Raw genomic sequence first — 17,347 nt, 5'->3', positions numbered from 1 at the left:
ATTTGGGGAGGCAGATCTGGGACCTCGGGAGCATCAGGGCTCCATGGCAGCTGCCCAATGCAGTGCCCATCGCTGCCTTCCTGTCCAGGATGATGCAATGAAAAAAGCCTCACCAGACTGCCTTCCCTGGGCCCCTGCAGTGGACAGGGCTGCTGAAGGATGGAGCAGGAAGGCATCCCAAAAATTCCAAGAAGCTTTTGGAAAAGAAAAGACCATGAAGACAGATGGGAATTTACAGGCCAGCACTCCAGGTGGCATCGAAGTGCCTTCTCCAGTACGCTGCCATCATGAGAAGGTTTAAGGACCTGATTTTTTAGATGCCTAAATAAATATATGGAATTAATATATCATAATACAGTGTATATTTATCCATTTTGCAGTGGGAGTGGGATGGAATTAGAAGGCAGCGTCTCTTTTAAGGCCATCCCCGCTGTAATTCATGCCCCGAGGTGATCAGACGAGGGGAGGAGAAAGAATTCTGCAGGCAGCAGTATTGATGGGCTACTCCTAGCAGCTTTGTTTTAATTAATTTCCAAAGTGCTCCTTGTAGTGGATCAGGCAGCTCCTTCAAAGCCTCCCTCCACCCGCTGCTGCCTGTGCTCTCGTGCTGTGCCAGCGCGGGGGCTGGGGCAGTGGGGTGCGCCTGGGAGCGTCCCTGCTCCTTCAAGCCCCCAGGCTTTTTTGGTTAAAAAGTGCAGAAGCTGTTGCCGCTTTTAAGCAGGGGGGGCTTCCCCCTGACCAAAGGGCCTCTCTGATGCTCACAGCATGGGCAGGCATATTTGTCAGGGCTTTTCTCTTCCCCTTTTTATTGACTTTCTGCTTGTTCCTGCTGCCAGGGGTCAGCTGGGGCGTTGGCTGGACTTTGCCAAAAGTCCACCCAAACCAGCCGGTTCCCAGGTGCTGACGCAGGGCCCTGCCCCTAACATACGAGGTGTTTGAGCTCTGGGTTTGCAGCCCTTTTGGGTGTGTGGTGGGGGAGCTGGGAAGGGCTGTGCCAGCTCCAAAGCTATTCCTGAGTAAGCGGGTTTGTGAACCTGAACTGCATTTGCCCTGCATCCAGTAAGGTTAGAGCAGTAACTGCAGCTCAGCACTGAATTTGGAGGTGTCTTGGCTGACATGGAGGGACCTGTCCCCATCCAGGACGCCATGCCGACCGACATGGAGCCCTCCAACACCATCAAACTGCTGCACCTGCTTTTCCTCTCCACCTCCTGGGGAATGCAGATCTGGGTGACCTTCGTGGCCGGTAGGTTGGGGTCTGTGTGCACTGCTGTGGCTCTCTGCCCAGGTGGGAGGCCCAGGGGAGGGGGCTTTGCCCCAGGACCTACCAGCTCTCCCCCCTTGTAGGGTTTGTGATGAGCAGACACCTCCCTCGCCACACCTTCGGCTCCATCCAGCGTGAGCTCTTCCCCTACTACTTCCACATCAGCTCCACTTGTGCCTTCCTCAACCTGACTCTGTTTGCCATGTGCCACCCCAGCAAGCGGCTCAGCGAGGAACACACGACCCAGGTAGCTGCCTCCCCCTCTCAAACATGAGCTGGCTGAGCTCAAACCCCTTCCTCTGCAGGGTCCCGCCCTGCTCTGCTCCACTGAGGCTGGTTTGCACACGATGTGAGCTCCACACGTGGCTCTGGTTAAAGAACCCAGTTAGCACCCAGATTGCAGCGAGCCTTGTGTGCGAGAGGGGCTGGGGGAGAAATTTAACCCACAACACGTGTGGGATGTTCACGGTGGGCTTTGCTCCCCCACAGATCATCCTCTTCTTCATTTGCATCGCTGCTTCTGTGCTGAACACACAGTGGTTCGGGCACGTCACCTCCGACATTGTGGCAGACCTGCACCTCGTGGAGCGCAGCCACGGCCTCGGGCAGGAGGTCGGGCTGGTGGCCAGCGAGTCCCGCAGAAACCTGCGAGCCTCCAACCCCAGCTACAGGCAGCTGTGCCGGCAGTTCGCCCTCTACCATGCTCTGTCCTCCCTCTGCAACCTCTGCTGCGTTGTGTGCAATGGCCTGAGCCTGTACCACCTCGCTGTCAAACTCTCTGCCCTGTGAGGGCAGGACACTGCGAGGCGATCGATGGCTGCCCGGCCAGAACCAACATACTGTGAAAAGGGAGCCATCCTGCTGCCTTGCTGTGTAGTAACCCTGAGGTTTGGAGATTAAATTGCAGCATCCTCAGGTGGAGATACTCTTACTGTATTTGTGCATGGTGCAGAAATTCAGGAATAGTGAAATGAAAATGCTTTCTCTGAATCTGTCTGAAGGCAGCCTCTATGATCTAAGCAGGAGTGTTTATGGCTGAACAGATTTCTAATGCCCTCTGCATTAGCTGTGTCTAAAGCTGCAGTGTATTTCTGCAGTCACAGAGAGACTGCAGAAGAGAAAGAAATGAGAGATTTAGAATTACTTTTAATTAAAAGCTGCAAGCTAATACACAAGCCCTGTATGTTGGCTGTATCAGTTAGTGTAATGGATAAGGCTGTTACATTGGTGTTTACAATTACTGTTTGCCACTCTCTTCCAGTATTTCATGAGGTGAGAAAAAATATTGTCTCATTCATTAGGCAAAAGTCAATCTAGTTAAAATAGCCATGTTTATTCCAGGTTCTGTAGGACAATCAGTACAGTAGCAAAAGGGTCAGTAAAACACTGCTCCAAATCAGGAACTCTGCTGTACCTTGGCCAGCAGCAGAGCCAAGCAGTGACAAAACAGCAGCTGCTGGATCCCAGGCAGGGACTTGATTGCATCCACCCCGCTGCAACAGGCAGGTATTGCCCTAGCCCACTGCTGTTAAACCCCAGCAACTACAGCCCACCTCCGAGGAGATCTGTGATTCTTCACAGGTAAGGAACTACATTCCCAGCTGCTGTTGCTGAAACCACAGCCAGTGTTTGGCACTGCATCAGGTTTATTTCAAAACCACATGCAGCCTATCATAGAGGAGACCTTCTGCAAGCCAGCTGGGTTTCTTTTTAAACAAATAATCCCCTCATGTAAGCCCTTTATTCTCCTGTGCTGCTTTCCTGGAAGTTTCCCCATGTGCCAAGATTATTTCTCTTCCCTGAAGTGTGCAAGGTATTTTTGTTCAAGCGGAAGTTTGCAGCCTGTAGCTGGGCTAATGAACAGCAACCTCTTGCACAGGATTCCTCGTTTCACTCTTGCTCATTACAGTCGATGCACCTTCTTACCAGAGAAGTATTTCTTAGAGAAAGGAGAACACTTCGCAAATACCAAAACTGTTGGAGTCCCGGCCTTTACAAAATATCTGCAAAGATTAAAAGGAGTCCTTTGCTTCCTTGTAGCTGGCCAAGTGTCCTGCAAAGCGAGTGACTTCCACCCTGCTCCATAAAGACTGACCCTCCCAAAGGCCAGTGATGAGCTTTTGTGCTGATTAGCAGAGCCTCTTGGAGTTGGGGCTAAGCACATCTGAGGAGGAGTGTTTTATGAGTCAACTCCTCTTCCAACAGCTACTTTTAATTAAAGCAGCTGTTATTCTCCCTCTGGAAGGAGGTTTCTCTTGCAACTGCCCTTACAGTCTGAAATCTGAGGGCTTGTGTACGCTGCTGAATTTTATGGAGTGACAGCTCGGCCAGAGCCTGTGGCAGTGACCGAGATCCCGCTCCCACTGCGACAGCCCGCACTGTGGGGCAGCTTCCTCCAGCTACGAGATGGTGCAACTCAACAGCACAGGCTCCACAATAACTTTTTGGCTTTACAAACAGCAAATTCTTCTCTCTCAGTAACTGCACAACACTTTAAAGCCAGTTTCACTGGGGAACAGTGCTGCACGCTGTGTCGGGGGCTGCTCACACAGCATTATGAACAGTGAGAGCATTGTTAACCTTCAACATGCTCTTTATAGGCTGCTGCATTTTTTTTTTTTTTAAAGTAGTACTGTGTAGATGGGATCTGGAACAGCCCTTTTGTGCTACTCAGCTGTGCCCAGCTCCCCTTCCCATCTCCATCCAGACCTGGAAAGAGTTGTTCATTTTTTTGGGGGCGAAAACATATGTAAGTCACTAAAGCCAGGCACAAAATCCATGCAGCCTTACTGCTTTATACCTTTAAGACCAAGAACTATCAAATCAGAGAAGACTTAGAACTAATAAAGAACAAACTGGACTTAAAACCCAAAGCTCATACTTTTTGCCTTTTTTTGTTTGGACATGGACTGGTACAGCCTCACCTTTCGTGCTGCAGCACTTGTAGTAATGTGTGTTCTGGGTTCACCTCATACATTTCATTTCTTTCTTCATCTTCAAAATAGAGCTGAAAAAGGTTTTGGAGGATAATTAAACGCCTAAGGTACATGAGGGAAAGTACTGGGCTTTCAACAGTTTAGTAACAGCACACCATTATCAACCGGAGGTTTATCAAACCTCTGTAGCTTGAGCCCACTGTGTCAGGTGCTAAATTCAGTGATGAAGAAACTGATTTGTGCAAATTCCAAGTCTTTCCTGTATAAACCAGCTTAGCTTCTGGCACTAGCAGCAGGAAGGCAAAATACACTGGCTGTTCCTGTGCTTTACAGAGAAGCAATCTAAACCTAAGGGCTGCTTTTTAACAGGTGAAATGCAGCAATGTTATGAAATAAATCGCATAGTTTTAAAGGCATTTGAACAAAATAGAGTTAAGAGATTCAAATCCAGCAACGGTATCTTAGACTGTAAATACACATGGATTTTAATCTGGAAAAGTACACAGTCACTGTCCTTTTGGGCCTGTCTGCTCACTGTACAAAGGGTTGTGCTGCTGCCTGGCACAACCAGTGCCAGATGACAGTGAAGTGAAAAATGAATAATATCTGTATCCTTCCATGAACCATTTCAGAAAAATTCTCAAAACCTACTGCAGCCACAACCAACTCACAACCTACCTTTGCTAAAGTGTTAATAGAGATATATTACCTTGATGCGATTATGTGCTTAGGTACCTTGAGTTAGTTCTGAAAATAAACTGTTTTTTAAATAATATTTTCTCATTTGTATTCAGCAGCTCCACAATGCAGTTAAAAAACCAGGCAGCCTATCAGCTTGATGGTCTAAATCTTAATTATCATTACAGAGATGGAATCTAGCAACATCTCTAAACACCTTCTATCAAATACAATGTAAGTGGAAGACAAAAGAACTTTAATTTGCATTAGTGAATTCTGTCAGCACACCTGGTAAATATTTGTATTTATAAGTGAATGTAGCTCTCCAGATCTTTGTTTCACATCTGTGAATGGTAAACAAGTAAACAAATCATACCCTCAAAGCTGTGTATTTTCTCACTCCAGAAAAAAACCCCAAACAAACCCACAACACAACAACCCTGAAATTGAAGGAAAAATCAAACTTTTCACCTCAAGGTTGCTGGGAAGGTATTTTCTTTCTAAATCCCAAGGAGGTAACTCAGCAAACATCACCATTAAATGATCAATAAACCTAAAAGCCAAAATACACTTGGTGAGCTTAGACAGACTGTTCAGCTTCAATCATTTGTGCACTTGCATTTGAATGATGGTAAAAATACATTAGCAAATTAGACATCAGACCTGAAAGTAAGTTTAGATCACTAATAGTTTCTTCCCTTCAAACTCACCACTTTCCCAATGAATCCAAGGCCATACTGTGACTCAGGCTATTGGTTTCAAATTTGAGCAGTGCAACAACAAATTATTTTTAACTTTACATTTTCACACTGAAAAAGATGTCAAAATAAACACCTTGCATTTTGTCTAAAATGGATTTCCCTTCTACTTGGTTCCATCAGAGTGATGAGAATTTGTGTGTCAGAGGCTTGTTTATTTTGGTACTTGAGGAGTGTTGGAGGCCAATTTGTTCTAAAAATCCATTTCCACTTCCTTTGGTCATGAAAAGGCATAGTGAACACTATCATGTAAGTACTATAACTTTACTGACCTGCTTGCACTGTATTTTAAGTTCCAAACTTAGTAAGAGATCTGAGGAATATGTATTCCAGAAAAAAAAAAGAAGTTACAAATTCCAAGTTTGTTTAACATTGTAAGATCAGAAATGGAAATTAATATCAAGAAAAGTAGAATTCCCACCTTGCCAGTCACTTGCTTATAGCCTGAAAGGTCTGCAGCAGTTCAGACAGGCCTGCTGAAAACCCTAAGGAGAACTGTGGGGTCACTGGTGGTTATGACAGGTCCCTTTTGGAAGCTTTTAATGATTTTTGAGCTTTTAATGATTTTAATAATTTTTAATTTGTTGTTCTGAGATCCCATATTTGATGGGCTTTGAAACAGCACCTTAATGAACCTCTAGAATCCACATGTGTGGATGGGTCACAGATATTACTGGCCACTAATTAATTATAGGTCTAAGCTTGCACTGCAAGCCCCTTTAATCACCCTGGCAAAATGTGTTTGTCTGGGCTATAAATTTATATAAATCATAGAATAGTTCAGGTTGGAGAGGACCTCAGAAGGTCATCTAGTGCAACCTCCTGCTGAAAAAAATGGTCAACTCTGCAATTAGAAATCCAGAACAACTTCATCAGCATGGCAGTGTTTCACTTGCTGTCTGTTCTCATCTGCTCAAACATCTCCCTTATGCAAGAGTTCTGCTGACAGCGCATTTACCTGGAGTTCTCATGAAAAGCCACAGTGAAATCTGTCTGCTCGTGCTCAGGGTACAGAAAGAGGACAGGCCAATGCAGGTTGCCATCAGCATCTAAGTGCACCTTTGCCCCTGTGGCACTGTCAGAGTGGAACCCATCTAAGGATATCTCAGCCAGGCCATCCGACATTTCGTCTTCTTCATTTGAAGGCTCAAGAACAAGCTTGATATTTCTTTCCTGCAGGAGAGGGAGGGAAAAAACTAAAAAAAACAACCAAAAGCCAAACAGATATGGCAGGGAGAATAAGAGCAAAAAATTAGCAGTCGGTAAAAGGTCAAATTGTGTTGTTCTTATTAATGAGTCAGCTCTTAAACATGCCATCAAAAGCTTTCCTGTAGTATCAGACTCAGGGGACTGGTCTTCCCAAAAGAATCCAGAATCTCAGCCAGGTATCCAGACACCTCACGAAATGGATGAGGAGAGGTGGCAATCAAGAGGAGCCCATACACTGAGAGAAGAGCCTGAGAAAATGTGTGGAAAGGGATGCATCTAAAATCCTTTTCTTTGGGACCTTGCAGGCATCACTTCAGGGTGCAACTACACACACCAGCTCCTGAGAGCATCCACTGTTTCAGAAAACTGAAATAAGATCAGCTTTTTCCTTGGAAATCTGACTTTATATAATAGCTCAAAATATTTTAATGTAGCCCAAACATTCAATGAGGTAGGAAAGGATCCTGGATTGATTCCCTCCTCCACCCTATTGAATGGTTATTTTCTATCCTTCCACTGAAGTAATGCCAATGGGCAGCAAAGAAAGCAAGGTTCCTTGGGCTAGTGTGATGCTACAGCCCAGCAGCCAGAGCACTCACAAAGCTCAGTCCATCTCCTAACACTGGGTTTGTATTTTGCATTAGTTGTTACCTGAAATATGGAAACCTGGAAGCTGCAGTCACAGAGATAAGGAGAATTATGGTTTTAACTCATTTTTTTTGGCTCTAGCCCTCAAAAGCCCCTCAAAAGCAAAAGAACAAACTTTTAGAGACAAATGAGAGCTCTTAAAAAAAAAATCCCAAAGCACACAAAGCCAGCCCCTCTCACTGACCCACCTTTATTGCTGCAAGCAAGATTTCCCTTTGACACTTCTCTTTCTTCTCCATCACCTTTGCTTTCCTTGCATCCCGCTCCTCAGCTCGCTACATGTAAGAAAAGGTTGCACCATGGTCACACACAGCAAGTCAATGCTCATCACTGCTCTACCCTGTCAAGGAGTGGAGAAATCAGTTTGGGTCTCCAGAAGGGTCCTCTCCAGCTCCTTCTCCTACACAGCTCAACACACACCATATAGAACCACCACTCAATTCTCTGTGTGGATATTACACTACACAGAAACCTGTGTGGAGCAGTCTTCAACCAAGGACCCCAAAGTGATTCCTGACACAAAGCAGAAGACAAGCACTGCAGATGCCAGGCTGCCTTCATATTTACCTTTAACTTGTCAGCTTTAACTCTTGTTTCCAGAAGCTTTTTCTCTGTTGAATCTATTTGCAAGCCCTCCTCGCACCATGCTATTGCTTCAGAGAAATTCTTCAGCTCCATGTGACAGAGAGCTCCTGGAAGGATTAAGATTTTAAGTCTGGGGTCAGTGTAAAACTACTACACAAAGTGATGGGTATAAAGACAGCATTAGGCCTGGTGCTTTTGCACTAGTCTTTTTTGTCTTGCATGGTCATGCTCAATCACAGATTTCCAGCAGGTCAGCTGAGAAGAAAATCTAAAATATTTCATCAGTTCTTGTATTATTTGCTCATCTGGTCACAGAAATTATAAGAATTATTCTAGAAGTGTCTGTTACAAGCAAAATGTTATCATAATTAATGTTTCAGTATTTGTCTTGTAAGGAAAAATTAAAAGGGGGATTTCCATGGAGTGAGAAATGCTGGGGAAAAAGCACAACCAAACCTCAAAAACTAGTATTATGTCTGTGCTCTACAGAAACAGATTCAGTACCTCTTTGACAGACAGAGAAACTGAAGAGCAAAGGATACTATTTTGACTGAAAATCCAAAGCAAAACCCAGAGCTCTGTTTCATGGAGAAACACCAATAACAAAACAAGTGAAGAGATCTCTTACAGTAACTCTAAGACTTTACCTTTCTGAAATGAATTCTGTCCAGAAACAAAGCATGATCCCCACTCACAGTAATATAAGGTTTATAAACACAATTATTAAACACACAGAAATGTGCAAGGAAACAAAGCAACATCTAACAACAGTTTGTTTCTTGTAACATTAACAGTACAATAAATAAAGCTAACATGTGCCAAGTGTTTTGGAACCATGTTTCTTACACTCCATGAAGCAACACGGCCTTTAACTCTTACCTCTAATGATTGCTTTGAGATGGGTGGGCTTTAGCTTTTTGGCTTGCGTGGCATCATTGAGAGCAGAACGGTAGTTACCTACAAAGCAAGTAAAACTGCTCAGAACCTTGCATTTATATTTAAAATCCAACCAGACACCAAGGTGACAAAACAGTTTATGCAGAGACCCTACAATTCACTGTTTCTACAATCGCTGTGAGGTGAGAGGAGGATAAAAAGGAGTAACCTGAGGGCAAGAAGTGAAAGGACAGGGATCAAACACAGGTGAGGGATAAGTAACATTGCCCTACTGCAACACACAACAGCGTTAAAAAGCCAAGAACACCTTCCCTGCTGTGCGGATGCTGTTGGTAGAATGGGTGGTAGCTGTAAGAGATCAGCTTTGTGACCACCTGAGGAACCTGGACATATATAAGTCCATGGGACCTGACAAGATGCATCTCAGGGTCCTGAGGGAATTGGCTGATGTAGTTGCCAAGTCACTCTCCATGATATTTGAAAAGTCATGGCAGTCAGGTAAAGTCCCAGGTGCAAAGGGAAACTTTGCACCAATTTTTAAAAGGGATAGAAAAGAGGACCCTGGGAACTACCAACCTCTTAGCCTCACCTCTGTGCCTGGGAAGATTATGGAATAGATCCTCCTAAAAGCTGTGCTAAAGCATATGGAGCCCAGAAAGCCAACCATGTCCTGGGCTCCATCAAAAGCAGCATTGGCAGCAGGTGGAGGGAGGGGATTCTGCCCCTCTACTCTGCTCTCACGAGATTCCACCTGGAGTACTGCATCCAGCTCTGGGGTTCTCAGCACAGGAAAGACATGTTGGGTCCAGAGTAGGCCACAAAAATGATCAGAGGGCTGGAGCACCTCTCCTATAAAACCAGGCTGAGAGAGTTGGGGTTGTTCAGCCTGGAGAAGAGAAGGCTCTGGGTAGACCTTAGTGCACCCTTTCAGTACTTAAAGGGGGCCCCCTTTAAGTACAAGAAAGATGAGGACAAACTTTTCAGCATAGCCTGTTGTGCAGGAAAAAGAGTAATGGTTTTAAACTAAATGAGGGTAGATTTAGACTAGATATAAGGAAGAATGACATTTTTTACAGTGAGGGTGGTCAGGCACTGGTACAGGTTGCCCAGAGATGTGGTAGAAACCACATCCCTGGATCCCTGGAAACATTCAAGGCCAGGTTGGATGGGGCTCTGAGCAACCTGATGCAGTTGAAGATGTTGCTGCTCATTGCAGAGGGACTGGACTAGATGCCCTTAAAAGGTCTCTTCCAATTCAAACCATTCTATGATTCTAAAAACCACTGGCTTTAACCTCTCCTGGAGCCAAGGCTCAAGCACCAGGTTATAGTTGCAATGAACAGAGCACAAATCCTACACGCAGCCACGCTCTGAAGTGAGCCAGGTCTTCAGGTGCCTTTTTCTCATGAATAAGTTACTTAGTCTGTTGTATCACACACCAAAAAAAAAAAAAAAAAAAAAAAGAAAGAAGGAAAATGGAGAGGAAAAGCAGCTCTGGAGCGCAGAGCCCCATTCCCATCCCAGTCGGAGCTGGCACAGGTCCCTCACCCAGGTGGAAGTGTGCGGCCCCCCGGTTCGTGAGCAGCACCGCGTTCAGCTCGGGGTCCTCGCACTTCTTCCGCAGCCCCTCGGAGTAGGCGGCGACCGCTCTCCCGTAGTCCTTCTCCTTGAAGTACTCGTTCCCTTCGTTCTTGTACATCCTGGCCAGCTCTGCGGGGATGGAGGGGTGTCAGGGTCTGAGCGGGGGCACCCCCAGAACACGCCCAGCCCCCCCGCGCGGTGCCCACCTGCGGGGCTCTGCTCCTCGTCGAACAGCAGCGACTGCAGGCAGGCGAGCTCGGGCTGCCGCGACGCGTCGATGTCGGCCGGGCAGCGCTTCATGAACATGGGGATGGCCTCCAGCTCCTGGGGATGGATCGGCACGGACACACACACACACGCCGCCCTTAGCTTAGCTCAGCTCAGCTCAGCTCGGCTCAGCTCAGCTCAGCTGAGCCCCCCGGCCCCGCCGCCTCACCTGCTCCCACGTGTCGGGGTGCAGCGCGCCCCGGTACCGCGGCGGCCCCGGCACGCCGGACCCGTCGCCCGGCCCGTCCTCCGCCATCGTGCAGCCGCCTGGCCCCGCCTGCGACCGCTTCCGACCGCCCCCTGCTCCATCCGACCGCCCCCTGCTCCTTCCGACCGCCCCCTGCTCCATCCGACCGCCCCCTGCTCCATCCGACCGCCCCCTGCTCCATCCGACCGCCCCCTGCTCCTTCCGACCGCCCCCTGCTCCTTTCGACCGTCCCCTGTTCCATCCGATCGCCCCCCACTTTAGCCCCGCTCTCCCCTGCACCTTTGGGTGGCACCTGCCTTGGGGATGGATGGCAGGAGGAGCTGATCCCGCCTGGTACAACTGGGAGGAGGCCGAGGTGATCTTCCCGGCCGGCAGCACGTGGAGAGCTGGGGAAGTGTCTGGAGCACCAGGAGTGGCTGAGGGAGCTGGGGGGCTCAGCCTGGAGAAAAGGAGGCTCAGGGGGGAACTTCTTGCTCTCTGCAACTCCCTGAAAGGAGGTTGTAGCCAAGTGGGAGTTGGTCTCTTCTCCCTCGTAACAAGTGACAGGACAAGAGGAAACAGCCTGAAGCTGCACCAGAGGAGGTCTAGATTGGATATCGGAAATTTTCTTCACTTAAAGGGTTGTCGGGCATTGGAACAGGCTGCTCAGGGCAGTGGTGGAATCACCATCCCTGAAGGGACTTAATGGATGTGTGGATGTGGTACTTGGGGACATGGGTTAGTGGTGGGCTTGGCAATGCTGGGTTACTGGTTGAACTCAATGATCTTAAAGGTCTTTTCCAACCTAACTAATTCCATGATTCTAGGACAGGGGCATCGCTGTTGCTCGTGATCTCTCATGACCTTGGAGCTGCAGGACAGGGCAAAGTGATTCCCTCCAAGGAACTCCCAGTGCAGGAGAGGCTCATGGGGTGATGGCACCAGTCAGAGCCACTGGGATGGTAGCATGCTGTTCCTCATGGGAGCCCCCGGGCCTGGCATGTGCAACCTCCACCCTCATGGATCCTGTGTATCTGCAAAGAGAAGGGTTTCCTTTCTCTCCCTCTTAAAATCCCTTGTGCTGAGAACTTGGCACATAAAAAGGGTGAAGGAAGGTCTCCCATCCCCCTCCGCAGCCCCAGCCTTGTGTGTGCTCAAAAGAGGCCTGGGCAGCCTGTCAGCCCCAGCTGGGCAGCGAGGGGATGACCCTGCCAGTGCTCCCACAGCCATGCAAGGCTACATGTGCTGGTAAAAGCAGCTTGCAGGGACCTGTACCCAGAGGGAGGAACATCCCCAGCCCTGTGGGGGGAATGGGGGCTGACTGCTGCTCAATCTCAGCACCCAGCACAGTTGCAAGACACCACGGCTGGCTCTAACATGAGCTGGATTTGTCTCTGCTCACCCAGAGCCATTGCCAACATCCTGCACGTCCTTGAAAAGGAACCAGGGCTGTTCAGATAAACCTAGTGCAGCAAAGATGAGATATTCAGAGACAAGGAATTTAAGGGACTTGCACTTTACTCAGCAACTCAATGACACCCTCCTTGGTGAGGAACAAAACCTCGCCAGCATTCTGATCCCAAACCTCAAAGACTGGGGGGTCCTCGCAAGCCCTCTTCCCAGCTATGACCACGTAGGGATAGCCCAGCTTGTTGGCATCCTTCAGCCTTTTGCCAATGGTCAGCTGTGTCCTGTCATCCAGCACTGAGTCACCGGCGAGGTGGGGCAGCGCATTGGCCAGGTGGTCATACACCTGCTCCAGCCGCGCCGCTCCCTCCTCCTCCTCCTTGCTGCCCCTCTTGGGGGGGATGAAGCAGAGCTGGTAGGGCGCGATGAGGCTTGGCCAGCGGATGCTGTCCTCTGTGGAGAGCACCTCGATGGAGGCCGCCAGGATACGTGTGACACCCAGGCCGTAGCACCCCATCTGTGCCAGCTGGGGTTTGTTCTCAGGGGAGGAGAAGACAGCGTTGAAGACCGAGGAGTACTTGGTGCCCAGAAAAAATGTGTGCCCCACTTCAATCCCTTTGGTCTCGGTGAGCCTCTCCCTGCACGTGGGGCAAGAGGTTTGCTCCCCGTTTAACGTCTCCACGTTGGCCGCAAAATGTCCCTCTGGGCACAGCACCAGCCTGTCCTCGCCAATGTCTGCCGGGAGCTGGAACTCGTGGGATGTGGTGCCGCCGATGCTGCCCGTGGCTGCCCGCACCTTGACGAAGGGCAGGCCCAGGCGGCTGAGGAGGCGGCAGTAGGCATCACACACCTGGTCGTAGGTGTGCCGAGCCGCCTCCTCGGAGGCGTCAAAGGTGTACATGTCCTTCATGTAGAACTCCCGGCTGCGCAGCAACCCAAAGCGGGGCTTGGGCTCGTCCCGGAACTTCCTGGTGACCTGGTAGAGGCGCAGCGGGAGCTGCTTGTAGGACAGGTTGCTCTGAGAGGCCACCAACTCCGTCACCGCCTCCTCATGCGTGGGGCCCAGGCAGTAGCTGTGGTTGTGCCGGTCCAAGAGCCGGAACAGCTCCGGCCCCATCTGGTCCCAGCGGCCGCTGGCGCGCCATGGCTCTGCCGAGCTCAGGCTGGGCAGGTTCAGCTTCTGCCCGCCCAGGGCCTGCATCTCCTCGTCCATCACCCTGACAAGCTTCTCCATGGCGCGCACGGTGGGCGGCAGGTAGCAGTAGCAGCCGGGGCTGGCGGGGTGGATGAGCCCCCCTTGCAGCATCAGGCGCTGGCTGCGGCAGGTGGGCTCCCCGGGCCGTCCCTCCCACCCCCCCTCACTGCCCACCGGCAGTGACAGGGGCTGGAAGAGCTGCGAGAGCAGCAGCCACCTGGGCCTGCCCAGGGCACTGCTGTGCCGGGGCCTGATGGGTTGGTGGGCGCCCAGCACTGGGAGACAGCATCTTCTGACCAAGGCCTCCATAGTGGTGCTGGAGAGGGCCTGGAGCCTGCAGATAGAGAGCAGGACAGAGCAGGGTCAGCGCTGACCGTGCCCACCCACCAGCAGCACTGCTGGGACACACTGCAGGATGTGCTGCTGTCTGCAGCCACCCTGAGCACAGAGGTAACCACACACAGCTGCACACACATCCATGTGCACACACCCGCACACCTTCCAGGATATACAGGTACCCTTACACAGACACGTGAATGCATCATGGGCACACTTGCACACCTACATACACGTGCACATGCACCCAGGTGTACACACGTGCACGGCCTCCAGGCGTACAGGTACCCCCTCATGGATACGAGTGCTGCACAGGCACACCCACATTCACACCACCCCACCACGCACACCTTCTGGGATATGCAGATACTCCTACATGAGTATGTGGGAACGCTGCAAGGGCACACCTGCACACATGTGCACATGCACGCACACACACAAAAGCATCCCCCCCCCCGCATGCCTTCCATGTACAGGTACACCTACATGGACATGGACATGGACACATGTGAATGCCTCATGGGCACACCTACACACCTGTGTGTGCACACACCCACACCCACACCCCTACCCCTGCACACACATCCGGGTGCACACTCTTGCACACCTTCCGGGATGCGCAGGTACCCCTACACAGGCATGCGTGAGTGCTGCACGGGCACACCGACCCGTGTTCTCACACACCGACCCGTGTTCTCACACACCGACCCGTGTTCTCTCTCACACACCCGTGTTCTCACACACACCCGTGTTCTCACACACACCCGTGTTCTCACACACCCGTGTTCTCTCACACACACCCGTGTTCTCACACACCCGTGTTCTCTCACACACCCATGTGCTCACACACACCCGTGTTCTCACACACACCCGTGTTCTCACACACCCGTGTTCTCACACACCCGTGTTCTCACACACACACCCGTGTTCTCACACACCCGTGTTCTCACACACACACCCGTGTTCTCACACACCCGTGTTCTCTCACACACCCGTGTTCTCTCACACACCCGTGTTCTCACACACACACCCGTGTTCTCACACACCCGTGTTCTCACACACACACCCGTGTTCTCACACACACACCCGTGTTCTCTCACACCCGTGTTCTCACACACCCGTGTTCTCACACACACCCGTGTTCTCACACACCCGTGTTCTCACACACACACCCGTGTTCTCACACACCCGTGTTCTCTCACACACACCCGTGTTCTCACACACACACCCGTGTTCTCACACACACCCGTGTTCTCACACCCGTGTTCTCTCACACACACCCGTGTTCTCACACACTCGCACGTGCACGCGCGCGCACTTACACCCGCGGGCGCGCGCGCCCGGCCCCGCCGGCGCAGCCAATGGGAGCCCCTCCCTCTCACGTGGGGGATACTCACGCGCCCCCGGACGTGGGCGGGGCGCCCCGCACTCTATGGTTCCGTCGGCGGGGCGCGGGCGCCCCCTGCCGGCCGGGAGGCGCGGCTGCAGCGGCGGGCGGTGGGGCGGGATGGGGACAGGGGCTGGCACCGCCGGGATTCCTAATTAAACCCGTCTTAATTAACAAGGGCTTGGGAAACTGAGAAGATGCTGACGGCTCATGGGAGAGACAGCCACTGCTGGCTGAGAGGGATAGGGGCCGCTCGTCCATCCTGCCCTCGGGAGAATCCACCTCCATCATCTCAAACAGCATCTTCACCAGCTCTGTCCTCTCCCGGAGGTGAAGGCTCTGGAGGGCTTGGTCACCTCCAGAGTATGGTTGTGGAAGACTGACCTCAGCTCCAGCTGCAGGTGCCGGCTGGGAATGTCTCATCTTTCCTAACTCACGGAGCCACATTGCCCACTTGGATGGCCCTCGTGCAGCACTCAGTGGCGAGTGTTTTCTGGGTTGTGAGCCCTTTGTCCCTGAAGAGCTACAGTTTGGAACAGCATCACCCACGTCAAACTCCATGGCTTGATCCAGGAGTTCCATCCACCGGAAAGAGTTGTTACACAGCAACCACTCTCATGTAATACTGAAAAATAATAAATAGAGGCAGGGCAGGACAAAATGGATCCTTGAAAGCAGCAAGCCCATCTGCTCCCCCTTCCAGGCTCAGTCTTCGGGGCAGCATGTCCCAGTGTGTTTAGAGACAACCACTTGGAGTGTGCCCGAAGGAGGGCTGAGAATCAAAAGCCTTTTTCTTATCTCATTTCAGCTTTCTGCTGTCCAGTCTGGCAGACAGACATTGCCTGGCACCCAGTGACCTCCACACTGCACTTTTCAGCCTCCTCCCTCAGCTCAGGGGGAGTTAAACACCTCTGAGAGCAGCTGTAAGCACATAATAAAGTACTCCACTAGAGGAAGAGATTTCACAGGAGTTAAATTATCCTGTTTAAGTATAGACAAGTAAGAATGAATCCTTATTTTATTTAAAGATGTGATTTGAAGAAATCTTCACGATTCTTCTATGATGGGAAATCCTCATGTGCACTCCTGTTTATAGGGGGCTGGAAGTGGGCACGTTTTTTATGCTCTTGCATGATTTAGGAGCACTGAAGTCATTAAAGAGTTGAGCCAGTTCTGTGAGGTGACTCAGCATCTTGTGTGCCTGGAGGGACCTGTGGAAGTCCCTCACCAGCTCAGTGCCAGATCTGGGATCTGGCCCAGGTTTCCTGGCTGCCAGGTGGCAACTTCCCTCCCAGAACAGCCTTCACTGGTTTTGTCAGGCAATTACTTCTTCCTACGTGTTTCCCACCACAATTAGACAGGCAATGCAAATGCTGTCTAGGAGAAGCACTGTGGCTGCCTGGGAGGCTGGAGGAACAGGATGGATCCCTGCAGGATCTGCTCACACCTCTGGACACCCAGCACACTGTGCTGGCCTCAATCAGGACTTACCTGCACCTGTCAGCTGAGCTGTGTGTCCCACAGGACCTCCAGTGCTACATTGCATATCCCTTTGGCCACCTCCTGCTTGCCCAGGAGTTGGAAGATTTTCACTAGGCAGTTCAGGATGGGAGGGTTGTCTCCATTTCTATTGCCTGTTGGAGCCAGAGAGGTGAAACATTTTCATCAGTGACTTATTGCCTGCTGTGCTGATCAAAGGGACAAAACCATCTTGGATTGATTCGCTGGGGCAGCATTTTAACCAGGAGGGTTTAAGGCTATTCAGGAGATGTGGGGAAAGCTGATCTCTTATTAAATCAGCAGACAGGACTGAATGCAGGGCTCAGCTTGGGGGTTATGTGCCTGAAAGCCTCTCTGTGATCCTTATTTTTTCCAGCTGTGCTGGGGGAACCTAATAAACGTACTGCTGCCCCTGCAGCCTTTCACCAAACTGCTCACCCGCTGCTCTGCCAGGGCTGATTTATGCCATTGGGGCCAAACAACAGTGGCCTAAGGGGGGGGTGTGCAGTGCA

General features: G+C 50.6%; 3 protein-coding genes across 4 annotated transcripts; 1 reads left to right on the top strand and 2 right to left on the bottom strand.

Moving 5' to 3' along the window:
* Positions 1–912: 912 nt before the first annotated feature.
* Positions 913–2,254, top strand: TMEM205 (transmembrane protein 205). Of its 2 annotated transcripts, XM_064665154.1 has the most exons (4): positions 913–1,064; positions 1,141–1,246; positions 1,348–1,511; positions 1,754–2,254. In XM_064665154.1, exons 2-4 carry the CDS (start codon positions 1,147–1,149, stop codon positions 2,051–2,053), a joined length of 564 nt encoding a protein of 187 aa, XP_064521224.1. In that variant the 5' UTR covers positions 913–1,064; positions 1,141–1,146; the 3' UTR covers positions 2,054–2,254. The 2 variants fall into 2 exon arrangements, with proteins under 2 accessions (XP_064521224.1, XP_064521223.1); XM_064665153.1 differs by having other exon boundaries at positions 915–1,246.
* A 322-nt stretch (positions 2,255–2,576) lies between these two features.
* On the bottom strand, positions 2,577–11,111 carry TTC4 (tetratricopeptide repeat domain 4). The gene is made up of 10 exons (XM_064665152.1): positions 10,993–11,111; positions 10,763–10,880; positions 10,524–10,685; positions 8,958–9,035; positions 8,061–8,185; positions 7,682–7,768; positions 6,595–6,809; positions 5,350–5,431; positions 4,189–4,271; positions 2,577–3,267 (listed from the first exon to the last, which is right to left on the bottom strand). Exons 1-10 carry the CDS (start codon positions 11,077–11,079, stop codon positions 3,168–3,170), a joined length of 1,137 nt encoding a protein of 378 aa, XP_064521222.1. The 5' UTR covers positions 11,080–11,111; the 3' UTR covers positions 2,577–3,167.
* A 1,399-nt stretch (positions 11,112–12,510) lies between these two features.
* Positions 12,511–15,356, bottom strand: PARS2 (prolyl-tRNA synthetase 2, mitochondrial). The gene is made up of 2 exons (XM_064665151.1): positions 15,271–15,356; positions 12,511–13,946 (listed from the first exon to the last, which is right to left on the bottom strand). The coding sequence occupies exon 2, from the start codon at positions 13,919–13,921 to the stop codon at positions 12,512–12,514; it is 1,410 nt and encodes a 469-aa protein (XP_064521221.1). The 5' UTR covers positions 13,922–13,946; positions 15,271–15,356; the 3' UTR covers position 12,511.
* Positions 15,357–17,347: the final 1,991 nt, after the last annotated feature.

Source organism: Pseudopipra pipra, chromosome 9 (genome assembly GCF_036250125.1).
Source record: "Pseudopipra pipra isolate bDixPip1 chromosome 9, bDixPip1.hap1, whole genome shotgun sequence".
NCBI lineage: Eukaryota > Metazoa > Chordata > Aves > Passeriformes > Pipridae > Pseudopipra > Pseudopipra pipra.
Note: the sequence above shows the minus strand (reverse complement) of the source record. Positions and strands in the feature narration are given on the sequence as shown.

Excerpts from the sequence above, each read along its gene's own strand:
- TMEM205 (XM_064665153.1), top strand. The coding sequence starts at position 1,117 with ATGGAGGGACCTGTCCCCATCCAGGACGCCATGCCGACCGACATGGAG. Across the intron at positions 1,247-1,347 it reads CTGGGTGACCTTCGTGGCCG|GGTTTGTGATGAGCAGACAC; the intron begins GTAGGTTGGGGT and ends CCCCCCTTGTAG. Across the intron at positions 1,512-1,753 it reads GCGAGGAACACACGACCCAG|ATCATCCTCTTCTTCATTTG; the intron begins GTAGCTGCCTCC and ends GCTCCCCCACAG.
- TTC4 (XM_064665152.1), bottom strand. The coding sequence starts at position 11,079 with ATGGCGGAGGACGGGCCGGGCGACGGGTCCGGCGTGCCGGGGCCGCCG. Across the intron at positions 5,432-6,594 it reads GCTTTTCATGAGAACTCCAG|GTTTATTGATCATTTAATGG; the intron begins GTAAATGCGCTG and ends TTTGGCTTTTAG. Across the intron at positions 3,268-4,188 it reads CAAGTGCTGCAGCACGAAAG|ATATTTTGTAAAGGCCGGGA; the intron begins GTGAGGCTGTAC and ends TAATCTTTGCAG.
- PARS2 (XM_064665151.1), bottom strand. The coding sequence starts at position 13,921 with ATGGAGGCCTTGGTCAGAAGATGCTGTCTCCCAGTGCTGGGCGCCCAC.